Source organism: Pimephales promelas, chromosome 9 (genome assembly GCF_988280905.1).
Source record: "Pimephales promelas chromosome 9, fPimPro1.hap1.1, whole genome shotgun sequence".
NCBI lineage: Eukaryota > Metazoa > Chordata > Actinopteri > Cypriniformes > Leuciscidae > Pimephales > Pimephales promelas.
This window is the reverse complement of record NC_142777.1, coordinates 30,679,254-30,695,214: the sequence shown is the minus strand read 5'-3', so window position 1 is coordinate 30,695,214 and position 15,961 is coordinate 30,679,254. Positions and strand designations below refer to the sequence as shown.

General features: G+C 36.4%; 1 protein-coding gene across 4 annotated transcripts in view; it reads left to right on the top strand.

Moving 5' to 3' along the window:
• rxfp1 (relaxin family peptide receptor 1) overlaps positions 1-12,969 on the top strand; it is a 72,724-nt gene extending 59,755 nt beyond the window's left edge. For 3 of the 4 annotated variants that reach the window (XM_089134982.1, XM_039649211.2, XM_039649210.2), the window contains 8 exons: positions 1,072-1,143; positions 1,386-1,457; positions 2,193-2,264; positions 2,851-2,922; positions 3,759-3,988; positions 6,929-7,339; positions 8,599-8,817; positions 10,389-12,969. In XM_089134982.1, the coding sequence (XP_088991108.1) occupies positions 1,072-1,143; positions 1,386-1,457; positions 2,193-2,264; positions 2,851-2,922; positions 3,759-3,988; positions 6,929-7,339; positions 8,599-8,817; positions 10,389-10,699 (1,459 nt within the window). In that variant the 3' untranslated portion in view covers positions 10,700-12,969. The remainder of the gene's footprint in view (positions 1-1,071; positions 1,144-1,385; positions 1,458-2,192; positions 2,265-2,850; positions 2,923-3,758; positions 3,989-6,928; positions 7,340-8,598; positions 8,818-10,388) is intronic. The other variant, XM_089134983.1, reaches the window with a different exon arrangement.
• The last annotated feature ends 2,992 nt before the right edge of the window (positions 12,970-15,961 follow it).

The following is a 15,961-nucleotide window of genomic DNA, read 5'->3' as shown; positions in this document are numbered from 1 at the left end:
TATTCTCCCAAAACACAAAATAGAAGCAGTATTTTTTTTACAAAATCTAATAAAATTACAAAATAAAATACTATAAAGGTTATTGTGGTGAGCAGGACACACCAGTCTTGTATCTCAGGGAGTAGCGGAAGCATAAAAGTAGGAGCGACGACAGTGAAGGATGAGAAAGGATGAGGCCTGGACTTTTATGTTAAGTGCCGCCTTTACTTTCGTTTTGTTGTTGGTTTATTTTATGATTATTAAAATGTTGAATGTTTGCCGGTTCCCACATTCTGCTTCCCATAACAACTAACCTTGTTACAGTTATGAAATGCTATAATAATAATAAGAAAATTATTTAGTGCACCATTTTACAAATTAGTTTTGGTTGGGTCTGTGCTATCTGGATTGGTAAAAAATGTTTTCTAAGATTGTATTTTTCTGAGATTAAGTGTTTTTCTTCTGTTTATTTTTTCCCCACTGAGGGTTATAAATATGGTAGATGAGTGGAAACGTTTTTTTTCATGCCATACCATTTGTCATAATATAAAGTAAATCATAATATAAAATTATATTTTCACATAATCATATTTATAGGGGGACTTTTAGCCCTGTTGTACCCCACTCTTAATGTGCATAGTTTGAGGTCCTTCTTGCCAAAAACACCAAAAATGGATATATTTTTAGGCAAAGTATTTGCATCTCCCTGGTTCTTGCTTTTTAATGTTTAATCCCTGTTTTGCAGAAATCAGAGCAACAGACTTATCTGCCTGTTCATTTTGAAACTTGGTTTTTACTAAGCTATTAAGTAGAATATCGATGTGTGTGGACTTCAGTAATGAATATTATGCAATATTTTGAGATTATAATTTCACTGATTATACGCATGAGTTAGTCTGTTGATTAAAGGTCAGATCCCATTTACCTTCTAAATTGATTTTTGTTATTGCACTCATCACCATTGACACTGTAATGTACTCTTTTGTATTTCTTGCACATTCCATTCCTCTGAAAGGGTCGTCTTGTTTCTGTCCACCAAGATAAATGTTTTTTTTTTTTTGTTGTTGTTGTTGTTGTTGTTGTTGTTTGCAGGGTCCTCCAGCGGAACTGCATTAGTTACATCCATGTGCAGGCTTTCTCTCTGCTTCGTAAACTGGGCGAGCTGTAAGTTCTCATTCCATCATAAATATTTTGCCAAAATAATCGCCGCAAAGTGTTCTCTAGAGTTTACTCGTGACCCATTTCTGTGCTATCTTTGAGAAGCTAAGCTAAAATGGATTTCCTTATCAATTTTAAAGTCTGGGTTGGTCTAGTAACATGTGACATCAGTCCTCAAATAGTTTGGCTTCAGACTGTCTTGCTCATCAATTCTGTCAACAGATGCCTAATTTTTTCTCTCTCCACAGGGATTTGTCCAATAACAGAATCAAAGCAATCCCTCCTGATCTTTTTGTCAATCTTGGAGACCTGCTTCAGCTGTGAGTCTTCCATTAAGATGCACATTACAAACCCCAAATTGTAATGGCTGTACGACAGGTGCATGTGAACTGTTTTTTTTATTTTTATTCCAATATTAATTATTTGATGTCCATTTTTTTGTAGAATTATATTAACATTTTGTAGGATCTATTAACCATTTATGAAAACGAAGTCATATCAAAATCTCATTTAGCTTACACTAGTGTTCAACTGTTTTCAACACTGATAATAATAAGAAATGTTTCAGCAAATCAGCATATCAGAAGAATTTATGAAGGATCATGTGACACTGAAGACTGGAGTAATGATTAAATAAATAAAATAATACAGTAACAAAGCACATTTTGTGGAGTTTTTCTGTGAGAAAATTTTACAGTTTACCATCAAACAAGATGGTGCACCATTAATTTAGCCCGAGTTGTCGATGATGTTTGTTCCCTTATTGTGTGATGGAATGGAAAAATTATTGTTTTAAGGCCAATTCACACTCCACCGACAGACACCGGCCAAAGCTGACAGTCACCAGATTAGAGTACATCACTTCTCAGACATTCCAAAACCCTACAAACACATATTCAACATGTTCAATTGGCAAAAACGAGAACCGACCAACACCAAAAGACGCGGACAGGGTCAACACACTTATCGGTCAAAATCTGAATTTGCTTTTGCACGATATTTCATATTTTATTTTGTGATTTTTCAGTTGACTCTTGCCTTTCATTTGTCTGTAGGAATATTTCATATAACCCTATTATGGACCTCCAAGTGGACCACTTTGACAAGCTGCATAAGTTAAAGTCACTGTAAGTCACTTCTTATAACTTTCTATAATTATAAACTGTAAGGTTTTGAAGCTGAAATAGGGGAAGTCTGAAGTATGTTTGCAAGTGATTTTATCCATTTTGCAACTTTCCACCGTGAATATTGACTAAGCTAAGACATTTACATGCATTTGGCAGACGCTTTTATTCAAAGCGACTTACGTTGCATTTCATACATTGCCAATGCGCTACTGTTTGAGGTGCAGGAAAGTCGCACACAAAGACACACACAAGCCCTCTCCCCCATTTAAACCTCTCTGTTTTTGTTTTATTTATTTATTAAAGGCACATTCACATGAATCCACAGGAAAACCTTGCAATTATAATAATGGGATGTTTGTGGGCCCCTTTCAGCACAGTACGATGGTCTTACCCAAATTTCACGCAGTAAACATTGCCTTCGTACTCAACAGCACAAAAACGATCTGCTTTTGGGTCATGCTTCAAAGGCTTCCAGATAGCATCTTGGGCACAATACTGCATAGTTGTAGGAGGTGTGAATACTGAAATGCAAATGACGGTAGTTTTCTAAAGAGTGAACTCTGAGAGAAAGCTTTTTATGTCACAGGAGCATTGAGGGAATCGAAATTGGGAACATCCACAGAAGGATGTTTGAACCTCTTAAGAACCTGACTCACATGTGAGTGCTGCTTTTTGAAAGTTTTAATATGAAAAATGCTTAAGATTCTGCTTGCTCAGTTTTTGAAACTTCCTTGAGATCTCTATTTTCTGAAGTTATCACTGAGAATGGTTCAGTTTTTAATGTTTAAATTAAGTGTTGAGATTGATATTCTGATTGAAATGCCTGACAACTGCACATCTCTATAATTATTTGTACTTTAAAACATTTAACAAACGTTGGAGATTGAATGCAAATTGACTCTAATATTTTGTATTCTGTTAATTATTCATGGTAATCATTTTCTCCCATGGCTTGGTTAGGAGTGATTACGATGTATCTCCTGAAAACGTGAAAAAAAATATGCAAGGGTGTTTGGAATATATATTGGAGTGCTTGCAATTCCCTTGTCAATCTTTTCAGCTACTTGAAGACCCAGTGTTGTGTCTTTCTGCTTTGCACATATATTGAAGTATATAAATTACACTGTGAAAAATGAGAACACTCAATGAATTTTGCAAGTAATTTATGATGCTTCCTCTCATGCTTTTTTTTTTTTTTCGAAATTCAACTTAAGACTTGCTTTTTGTTTCTAGATCACTTCCTTTCAGTGTTATTCTCTTCTCTTGTCTTTTGTCTTCCCCTTTATAAAAACCTTTCTCAGCAAGGACAGATAGATAGATAGATTTTTTAATGTTAAAATGATCTTTTATCTCCCAAATTAGATGGATGGATGAATTCAGACTTGACATTTTTTGAGCATAAATTAATAAATATTCCTAGCCATGTCGTGACAGGACCGAAATGATGATCTGATTATGTTTGTCATTTGTGCTTCTTTCTTTTTTTCTTTTTAGCTACTTTAAAAAGTTTCAGTACTGCGGCTATGCGCCTCACGTCCGCAGCTGCAAGCCCAACACTGATGGCATCTCATCTTTCGAGGACCTTTTGGCAAACATTGTGCTGCGTGTCTTTGTCTGGGTTGTCTCGGCAACGACATGCTTCGGCAACATCTTTGTGATCTGTATGCGATCCTACATTCGCTCGGAGAACAAGCTCCACGCCATGTGCATCATCTCTTTATGCTGTAAGATTAGATACAAAATATCATGCAGTGTCATTTTAAAGTGTGACTTACAGTAAGTGTCCACTTTGTCTGAATAGATCTGGCACTTTACACAGTTTAAGGTTGCAGGTTGCAGTGCACCGCTCATCGTCTCCAAGCAAAAGCAATTTAGTCTCATGCAACTTTTTTTATTCAGAATTTTTTTTTTTCAGTTGTGAGTTATAAAATCTGAATTGAAAAATAGCAGAATTGTAACAAAAAAGTTACAATTACCTTTTTATTTTTTTATTCGTGGCAGAAACAAGCTTCCATAAAATACTTTTTAGCCTGACATGGATTAACGTAAAAGTGGTTCCCTTTCATAGTCATTTCGGCGTAACGTCTCCGTTCCCTATCCGTAACCGAGACGTTTGTGTGATTCAAGATTTCTTATTCAGGTGAGAAAAAAAGTCAATGGTGCTCTTTAGAGAAACAGGCTGATAGCATTAGGGCAGCTTATAGTATATGTAGCATTCAGAATCTGTTTTTACCCAACAGTTTTGTTTTCACTTTTTATCGCAACTACAGTGTGAGGTCACCCATACAAATTGACCACTGATGAATGAAGCAAATGCTGTGTTTCATTAATTTTCCTAATTCATACTGCGCACACTACAGCCTTCTCTCATAGGAAATAGCGAGCCATGAAAAGAAAAGCAGTTCTTTCATTTCTGTCCTTTGATATGGTTTAAATAAGACGATATCAAAGTTGTGCACTGGGCATCTGTATGCTCTAGAGAGCACTGCCATGGGCAATACAGATGAGTGTGTAGCCTAGTTCAAAATACATGGAAATCAATTGTTCAGGGTGTTCACTTTGAAGTGTAGATGACAACAGTTAGATGTAGCAACATCATTTACAATTATAATTCATTCTTTTTTTTTTTTTACTGTAACCTAACATACACTGATTAGCCACAATCTTAAAAACCACATGACTAATATCGTGTAGGTCTCCATTGTGCTGCCAAAACAGACCACGGGACCCCTGAAGGCATCCTGTGGGATTCTAGCACCAAGACTTTAGTAGAAGAGTCCTACGAGTTGTGAGGTGGGGCCTCCGTGGATCAGATTTGTTGGTCCAACACATATCAAATGTAATAATGAGGAGGGAACGAAGCGGAGAGAGAATCCAAATGCAAGCACAACTTTAATAAAACAAATCGGTAATCCAGGGCAAACAATGAAACTAAGGGCAGTACCATGGAAACAAATAGAAGCAAACAACAACTGAAGCGCAGAGGTTTAAGTACAGACAAAGGCAAGCAAGCTAAACAAGATAACGACTAATAAAAAAGAAAAACTACAATGGACTACAAAACAAACATGGCACAGAACAGGAAAGATCAAAAGTCCACACAAGACGGGAATCACGACACCTAACACAGTCTCATCCCAAAAAGTCATATAACTGACGTCTTGGGACGTTTTTTGGCCATACGTCAATATCCGCCTTTTTAGGGCCCCCTTAAACGTCGGTAGATGGCGATCCCGGGCCGTCATACAACTGACGCTTTACCTTTAACGTCAGTTAGGTGACGGGTTAGGTTTAGGGTTAAGTTTAGGTCTGGGGTAGAGTTAGGATCCCATAACCTCATCTACCGACGTTTAAGGGGGCCATAAAAAGGCGAATATTGACGTATGGTCAAAAGACGTCCCAAAACGTCAGTTATATGACGTCTTGGGATGAGACCGGGTTGCGACACCATAGATGCTCAGTCAGATTGAGATCTGGGGAATTTGGAGGTCAAAGCAACATCATTCCTTTATAGGCACTTTCGGCTGTGGACAGGGGTTATCATTGGCACTCTGACCAGTCTGCCGCTATGCAACCCCACACATGGCAAACTGTGATGCACTGTGTTCTGACACTATTTTATAATGCCTAGTATTTGTACAGAAAATGCCGTGACCCAGTTTTATTAAGCCCTTGTTAAAGTTAATCAGATCTTTTCACTTGCTGTTTTTTTTCCGTCAGTGGTGTTAATGTTGTGTCGGATCAGTGTATATGGAAAATATATACAGTTCATATTTATAAATGATCATATAAGAAAATATTTTATTAGTGTATTCTACTTGTATACATGCATATACACGATTTTTTCAAAAGTTTATGTTCTGTATGAGTTTTTATGATGTTGTTGAAAAGTCTCTTATGCTCACCAAGGCTGAAATATCATTACAATAAAGTTTTAAATAACTATTTTTTGTAAAATATTTTCAAACATAATTCATATTTTTGGTAACAGCAAAATTTTCAGCATCATTACTCCAGTGTCACATGATAATTTTCTTGGGAAACTTCAATAGAACTCACCCCCCCTGAGCTGGTCATGTAATTTGCTCTTTTTGACATCACAAATGACCCATCACTGACCTTAGGCATGGTCTGGTATTGCTGGGATTATACGCAATTTGCTAATTCTTTACTGTTCGCCACCTCATAGCTGATCGTGCCTGAATCTCTCAATATTGTTTCCTGTGACTATAACAGGGTGATTATCATAGGTAGAGTTTTTCTTTTAAATATCTATGGGTGAGAAATGTTCTCAACATTTCTGGGGGGAGGGGAGTCAGATGTGGAAAGTGGCAGACTTGTAATAAAGGGGTTCTTGATGTTCAGCCTGCTGTCGGATTTCATCAATTTTTTATTATACATTGTGCTTGGTTGATGCAACCTGTGCTGAAAAATAGAAAAAAAATTTTTTCTGTTTTTATTTAAAAACATTCTAAAATGTTGGTTTAGTTTTTATTTATTTAAAAATATTTGAAATGAATAGTGCAGGTATTTGGAGAACACACACACAAACAATTAGTTTTTTTGTTGTTGTTGTTGTTTTTTTCCTGAAATGTAAAATACATAAGTAAGCTCATCTGTATTTGTCTGGCTTACAAGTTCTTTCTCTGTTCTCTGCGACACAGGTGCAGATGGTCTGATGGGCGTCTACCTCTTCATGATTGGCGCCTATGACCTGAAGTTCCGAGGCGAGTATAACCGTCACGCTCAGGCCTGGATGGATAGTGCACCCTGTCAGGTGATTGGATCTCTAGCCATGCTGTCGACAGAGGTGTCAGTGCTGCTCCTCACATACCTCACCCTGGAGAAATACATCTGCATTGTCTACCCGTTCCGCTACCTGACCCCTGGCCGAAGACGCACTGTTACCATTTTGGTGGTCATCTGGATCTTGGGCTTTGTTATTGCTTTCCTGCCACTGGTCTTTAAAGGGGTTTTTAAGAACTTCTATGGAACCAATGGCGTTTGTTTCCCTCTGCACTCTGAGCAGCCAGAGACTCTGGGAGCCCAAATCTACTCCATTGTGATCTTTCTTGGTACGTGAGAATCCCCTATTTTTGTTGGAAATAGGTTATTTTGGACAACTGGCAGTACAAATCTCTGGCATTTTCTCCACAGAATAATATTTTTTTTTTTAAAGATTCAGTATACAGACCTACCATGAGCTCTGAGTTTATTAATCAACAGAAAATATTTAATTTTCATCTTAAAAAAATTCAGGATATTTATTAATTTGATAAAAAATCCATAAACACACTAATATTGAGCAATATTCTTACATTGAAAATAAGTGTTTTCTACTTTAAAGGTAGGGTAGGCTAGTAATAGCAAGCTAGCTTTGAAAGCATGAGATCCCACCCTCCCTTCAGAGTGTCTCCAAAGCCACGCCTCCTTCAAAACACATGAGCACACACAGCAGAGTCTGCAAAGCATCACGAGAGACTGTGCTATATAACCTCATGTCGCATATTAAATAATATTACAATAATAATGAGCGTAAACAACTAACAGAGGTATGGAAATACATGTTGACAGGAAAGAAGGAAACGGTATCATTGCATTTGGACAACTTCTATTATTGATTGCTATCAGGATGTTAAGAGAATTTCAATCAGTATAATAAAGTGATTATAAAATAAAATGCCTACCCTACCTTTAATATATTTTAAAATGTAGGCCTAATTTATTTCAACAGCCATTACCCCAGTCGTCACATGATCCTTCAGAAATCCTTCTAATATGTTGCTTTGTTTTATTTATTTATTTCAAAATATTCATATAAATCAGTCAAAAATTTAAATCAATGTTTTATATTTATTTTATGTGAATACATCATTTACAGTTGGAGAAAATGAATTTTTTTGACAATATTTAGATATAGTCTTTTGCTCGTTCCCCGAATGTTTTTTTTAAGTTTTTTTTTTTTTTTTTTTTTTACTAGCTTTACTGTTTTAACAGCAGTCAGAGTTGTTGCTTCTCTTTTGTTCCTGGTTGGGAAATTGTTCTCTCTGTGAGTGCTCAATTTGTTTGATGGAGGTCATTTTGAAAGGTCTAAATTTAGATGGGAAGAAAGGACAGTAGGGAACAGACGTTGTTATTGAGAGAGCATTGAAGAAATGTGGTGGGGTCTAGCAAGTCCATTAATTTTAACAATAACTTCATCTATTTTTTACCTGAAAGGTGTTTAAAGTGTATTGTTGTGGTGCTTATGTTTTGTATTGAGGTCATCCTTCACAGTGATGAACAATTTTCACTTTTATATGTCATGTCAAAAACATATCCTGTTTCCAAATAGGTCTCAATCTGGTGGCTTTTCTCATCATCGTTCTATCTTATGGAAGCATGTTTTACAATATCCAGAGAACAGGAACACAGACGACCAAATACACCAACCACATTAAGAAAGAGCTGACCATTGCCAAACGCTTCTTCTCCATTGTCATCACCGATTCGCTGTGCTGGATTCCAATTTTCATTCTCAAGATTCTTTCTCTAATGGAGGTCGAAATCCCCGGTAAGTGCCTCACAAGGCCCTTAAAGTCTTCAAGGTTATGCATTTTTTTCAAGGATAAGTCTGAAATTGAGCCAAAGCAGAATCTTTTTTCCCATCATGCTCTTTCATTCAACATCAGTGTCTAAAAGTATTGAAAAGGCAACAGAAAGTATGCTAAACTTTTATTTGATATTAAAATGTATCCAGGGCTAGAAAAAGAAAAATTCTTTTATGGTCTCTGTACAGTGCTCTCCCTCATGTTGTTGGAACACAAAAAGGGACATTTTAAATAATGTTATTTTGTATATAATCACAGTGCATGATGGCTTGGGATTTTAAGCTTCAAAGATGATCATCTGAAGTGAAATAGATTTGTTTGAGAAACTCCAAAAAATGTGTCATACATCAAGTATCTCAATATCAGTTCCTCGTACAAAGCCGTCATATGTCTTTAAAAGACTTTTTTTTTGTTAAAAATTCACCTTTTGTCTGCCACTGAAGAAAGAAAGTCTTAGGAAGTGTTCACACTTGACAGGTTTGGTTTGATTAAAACAAACCCTAGTGCTAATGTTCTGTTAGTGCGGTTCATTTGAGTAAGTGGACCGAGACCGCTGAAAAGACCAAACCAATTCTAGAGTGGTTCAAATTAAATATAGATGCAACACGGACCAAAGACATGTAAACGAGAGAAAAAAACACAAGATGCCACCATTAAAAGGACAGAATGCTCAAGTACATCTGCTTTTTGTCGTCATTGTCACGATGTTGCCCATCATAGTTCAGTCTCCTCTCTGCAGATCTTCGTTTGTGTGTGTGATAGAGGGAATCCTGCCGCCTGCCGACTCTTATCTTGATTTTTATAAGCTCTTCATGAGTTTTCAGCTGGTCAAAATACCATGAAGGCTATGCACATACTTTAAATATGTCACAAAAGCCTATGAATCAAGTGGTGAATGCATCCCTATGCCTTAAGGTTCAGTTTTAACGCTAAATGGACCAGGACTTTTTCTTTGGTCCGGACTAAGCGAACCGAATGAAGACTAAAATTGTATTATTTAATATTATTTTCAGTATTATTACTCTTTATTAAACGTTCCTCTGGTAATGTCAGCAACATATAAAACCCAACCTCTTTGTCCAGAGGAACAGAGAAAGTTGGAATGAAGACCACCTCTCTATAAAATGTTCTTTAATAACTGGTGTCCGGTCCCATGAATTAAACAATAGCAGGGAAAAAGTGTGAACACATCCGACAGATTTTCAACTGCATTTCAGAACTTTACCTTCAAAGTATGTTCGATATTCAAAAACATTTAATGCTCTTTTCATTCACATAATATTCAACAATGGCTGGGCAAATGACACTGTTTTTCACTATGATTACTTCTACATTTCAATGAAATATTACAGTTTTTGTTCCCATCCTTTCTTTGAATTATGATATTTCCAGAGATCAGTTGAAAAGTGGACTGCCTTGTTGAAAATGCTTTTTCAAAGACAAGCAATCAGCAAAAAAAAAAAAAAAAAGACTTTATCAACCTTCTATGCATATTTTTCCTCCCCATTACACTTCTGAATTGAACACTTTGCAGGAACCATCAGCTCGTGGGTCGTCATCTTCATTCTGCCGATCAACAGCGCTCTGAACCCCATCTTGTACACGCTGACCACACGGCCCTTTAAAGAGACGCTGCTGCAGGTGTGGTCCAACTACAGGCTAAGGAGACCCCTGTTCAGCAGCCATCCGCCTCATCTACCTTCCTTTACCTGGCAGGAAATGTGGCCTCTGCAGGAAAACAGCCAAACCCTTTGCTCCCCGGACGACCTGGCACATCCGACTGATATGTCACACAACTCCGGGACCACCCAGTTACTTCACGTGGAGAGGCCGAACGGGACATGAGGTGGTCTGATATAGTCCTGCCATCTGCATCCGACAGCACATACATTTATTTAATTTTTTGTATGTTTGTGGATGTCTCCATGCAGGGATAATAATGATGCATTGCATGTTGTGAGTGAGGGAGAGAGAGAGAGAGAGAGAGAGAGAGAGAGAGAGAGAGAATGACAAAAAGAGATTAAGATGGAGAGCAAGATCTTTGCAAGCACTGCTGGTCTGGTTTATGAAAGGAGAACTGCTGGTCAAAGGGATTGTTCAATTCTGACATCATTTACTCAGCCTCATGTCATTCCAACTCGTTTTCTTTTCTTTCTTCTGCAGAACACAAAATAATATTTTGTGTAAGTTTTTTGTCCATACAATGAATGTCAGTTGGGTCCAAAACAGGGCTTTTAGAGTTAACCAAACTAATACTAAGCCTTTAAAAAAACATTGTTACTTGTATTAGATAAACATTAACTGAATAAAATAACAAAAATTAAGCTGATTTCAGATAGTTTCCTTTGCAAAATGTATCATCATCCTTTTGCTCATATTGATGTTCTAAAATAACTGATACGGAAATAAAATTAATCAAAACATTTGTTTTATTAACAACTAAATAGACGTTAAAAAAACGTATAAAATGACAACAAATCTTAATTGCTAACATTTTACTATATTAAAATGGATTGTGTGAAAATTAAAAAAGTTTTAAGCTCAAAAAAGGATATAAAAGTAACACCTTGGAGCGCTAAAACTTTTAGACCCCACTGACTATCATCGTATAGGCAAAAACAGCTGAAAAGCAAGAACATTGTATACGTTTGCAACAACATGGAGGTTAGTAAATGTTGATCACCAGCATCCAAAATACAACATACAGCTAGTGGCCAGCAAAGTGGATCTTTTCAACAGGGACATAACAGCGCAATTCATCTGATTGTATTGTATTGATAAAGTCATTGATAAGGCTTAATCAGTTTGTTTACAAGTAGTGACTCATGCAGGGTCTTAAAGGACATGGCTGATTAATAAAAGTGTTTACTTAGTGTTTTACCGTCAGCCTGTTTTATACATTCGACTTTTGCCCTTGTCTGTTGTATTGATTGGCATCTTGTCTTTTCAATGTGGTGTGCAGCTATTCAGTGTTTAAATTGTGTTTCTTGTCCGTCTGAAAATGTGTGTAGTATAAATGACAGCTGCCTTTTGTACAAAATGAACAATATAAATATGTACAATGTTAATATATATTGTATAGAATTATTTTTTATCTAGCCAAAGGTTCGTGCGCCAAAGGTTCTTAACTGATGTTGTAGGAGCTTTGGTTTCCATAGGACATTACTTATACTGTGAGGTGCAAAGGCAGTCCTGGTGTTTTAGAGACGTTTAATTCTGTCTGTTTAATTCAGTTTAAATTCTGTCAGTCATTTTAATTGTCTCTTTCAAAGCCACAGGAGGAACAAATTGATTGACTTGTTACCTTGTTTTTATTCTTGGATCATTAGAAGGTCTAGTTCACAGATTTTATTGAAATAACTCACTTAACAAATAGAAACCCAGGCATTATATTTGGTCATCCTTATTTGAATATTTTAATTTGAAACTTCCTGCCTGCACCCACATTATGCCATCTTCATTCAGGGAGTTGTATATAAAGGTGTAGTGGGATGAATTTCACTTCAAGAGGTTATATTTCAGGCTATATTTCAACCCAACAATAATAAAGAAATAAGAAATTTTTATTTTGTTTTATGAAAGTACAATAAAGCCATATGTAAGACATTAAAGAATTTTTGCACTGTGCCATTTAAACACATTTTCTACCCAATTTCTCATTACCATAATGCAAAAAATCTAATTGTAATTACTATAATGTAAAAAACAATAAATTTGATTTAAATAGTAAAATGTTCAAAATTATAGTATTTAGTGCACTATATTTAATCATGCAGAATTAAATTGTAAAATAAAAAAATGAAATATGACCTGACATGTTTTAGTGAGTAACCCAGATGCTATTTGATTGATATAATAATTTACATCTGTAATCACTTACAAATATTGTTTTCTGACATTGCCAACCCACCAAATGAAGATGAAACTTTCATGTTTCCTTCGAGAAAATCCTGTTTTTGTGACAAGTATTTCAAAGAGACTACCTTTAATTTTATGAATGTAAAAATGACAATGAAAATAATAATAAAATAAACATTCCTGGCATTTCACTGTTCGAATGCAATGCTTCCTCGAGTCACTGTATCAGAAAGTGTTTGTCTTCAACTTCCTGCTTAGTTACTGTTCGGACGCTCTTGACTACTGCTCCTCGCTTTGCTTTTATATATCGCTTTTATAATTTTTAATGCTCCATCGTTTTTTTTTTTTTTTAATTTTATCTCCTTTTATCACCTAATTTTAACTTCAGCAAATCAGCACAGTGCTCAAACGCTTGATTACTACAAAAAAAGTAGAATTCTTTTCTCTGACCAGAAAGGGAAAACACAACGGCCTACGTTCAGTCTTTTCTGGAGTCAGAGGCAACTGATTCAACAGTATGGGCTCCAACCAACCAAACTTGGTTCAAGAGTGTTAAAGGACAATATCTACTTCTCCCCCAATCATCCTTCTGCAGTGTGTGCCAAGCCACTCAACCTGAGTGGCACACACACACCTGGACACAGTATAAATGACCACAGACAGACCAGGACATATTAAAACTGCTCCAAGACTTTCTGCACGACTTTCTGGAAAGCATCGAGAGAAACCAGGACAGCATATTACAGCCTCCGATAACACCAGAGACACATCTCTCCAGCATCTCCACTTCTGTTACTTTTAGAGAAAATATGCTGGAACCAAACTATCCCTCTCTTTTGCTGCAAGCCCCCAGATGTCAACCAAAAAATGACAGGCCCCACAACCATCAAAGCCTGCGGGCCCAGCCCCTCCTCCTGTGAGAGCTCTTCGGCCTCTGCCACAGCGCCAGGGCCCACACCCTCCTCCATCTGCTCGAGGTGAACAAAAAACAGCTGATACTAGCTCTCAGTGATATGTGTCGGGTCCCCGCTATGATAACAGTAACTTTGTTAAATGTTTACAAAACAAGCGGGAACCCAGTGTGCCTGTATTGCTGTTCAATTACGTGAGAAAATCGAAGGCCTTCAAAAGGCATTCAGCAAACCCATCTAATCTGTTGCCTATTACACTCCAAACTAAGACTGCTGTGGGGACGAAATGTAAGACTGTGAAGTTAGCACTTTTAAACATCCGCTCACTTAAAATTAAATCACAACTTAATAACCATACAACCTGGACTTTATGTTTCTAAATTAAACTTGGCTAGAAGACAGCTGCAGTGCAACCAACCTCAATGAAACACCCCCTCCTAACTTTACTTTTATGAGTGTCTGCAGAGCGGGCAAGAAGAGATGGGGGGCTTAGCTGCTCTTTTTAAAAATGTATATGAATGTAAGCAAATATCATATGGGAATTACCCGTCTTTCGAATATCTGGGTATTGTGTTAAAAGATGCTCCACGTATTTTACTTCTACCTCCAAAATACTATCCAGCCTTTGCTGAGGACTTAACAGAACTGCTATCAACAATTTATTCAAATTTTGCCTGTTTTGCCATTGCTGGAGATTTTAACATTCACATAGATAATGCAGAAAACAATCTGGCAAAATAAATCAAAACTGTTTTAAAAACTTTTGATCTGACTCAGCATGTACATGGTCCCACACACAATCGTGGACACACTCTCTAGATTTACTAATCAGTAAGATAGATAGTCTAAACATCTCATCGATTGTTATTAAGAATGTAGCACTGTCTGATTATTTCTGCATTTTTTTTTGATATATTGATCTCTCCTGCCATTGAAGCTAGATCTGTGTCTGTCAAGAAGAGATACTTGAATTAGAACACTAATGTGCTATTTATGAAGGCTGTAGCTTTAAAACCAATATCTGCTGACTCTGATTTTCTCCTTGATTCTTTTAACTCAAAAGTTAAAAGTGTATTTGATGACATTCCTCCTGTGAAAGTCAAGAAGAATAGTGGTAGACAAAAGGCACCTTGGAGAAACTCAACAGCTGTGCAAAATATGAAATGATAAAGCAGAAGAGCAGAGCACATGTGGCGGACGACAAAATGTGTATAACATCTACAAAGACAGCATCCATGCTTTCAATATTGAACTAGGCAAAGCTAGACAGACTTTCTGATCGAATATTATAAACAGAAACTTAAACAACACACGCATTCTTTTTGCTACTGTAGAGAGACTGACAAACCCCCAAGCCAGATTCCCAGTGAAATGCTCCTACAGTATAGTCACATTCAAATCCAGACTCAAAACGCATCTGTTTAGCTGTGCATTTACTGAATGAGCACTGTGCCACTGTTCATCCGACTGTTTTTACTGTAATTTATTTTTTATTCTAAACTGTTATAATTATTATTTGTTGTAATTTTTTTTAATTTCTTCTAGCCTATGTAAAGCACTTTGAATTACCATTGAGTATGAAATGTGCAATATAAATAAACTTGCCTTTTCAGTGATGAAGCTGTTATATGCAAAACTCACCTGTCTCTAAATATACTCTCCAAATGATTCACAGGTGGGATAATGTGCTATGGGTGTCAAGAAGTATGACGTTATAGATGTGATTCACTCATTCCAAAGGTGATATCTATGGCAGCATCAAATCTGCCTCGGGATGGAGACACAAACTAGGTGACCCAATTGCACACTAAATAAAGCGGAAACAGAACTCCACTGACTCCCAACTTGACGATTATGAGTGATTATTTAATAAAACATGTTAAGAACATACACAATCAAATAAAAGAAGAAAAGTGTGATGGTTTTCCTTTCATACTGAAACGTATATCAGTGAAACTACAGGACTTTATTTGATGTCGGTCGCTGATCTTTGGTCGCTGCAAGAAGGATGATGATGACATGATTTTTTTTTTTACTTATGATTTACACGGATAAATCATTTATATACTGCAATATTCTATAGATAAACAATAATTGTGCATTTTGATTTAAAGGTGACTTAAAAATTAGGAGGGAACAATATATTTTTTTTTAAACTGTAACAAGGTAAAGCTAAGGCTAAATTTCATTAAAAATAATAAGATCACAATGCAAAAACAATTCTGTAATGGTCCACAAAATATGCTTCTTCATTCCCTTTAATTCGATTTAATTTAATTTAATTTAATTTATAAATCTTATTTTTAGACTCTCTCTGTCAGATTGTAGAGCGCCTCCT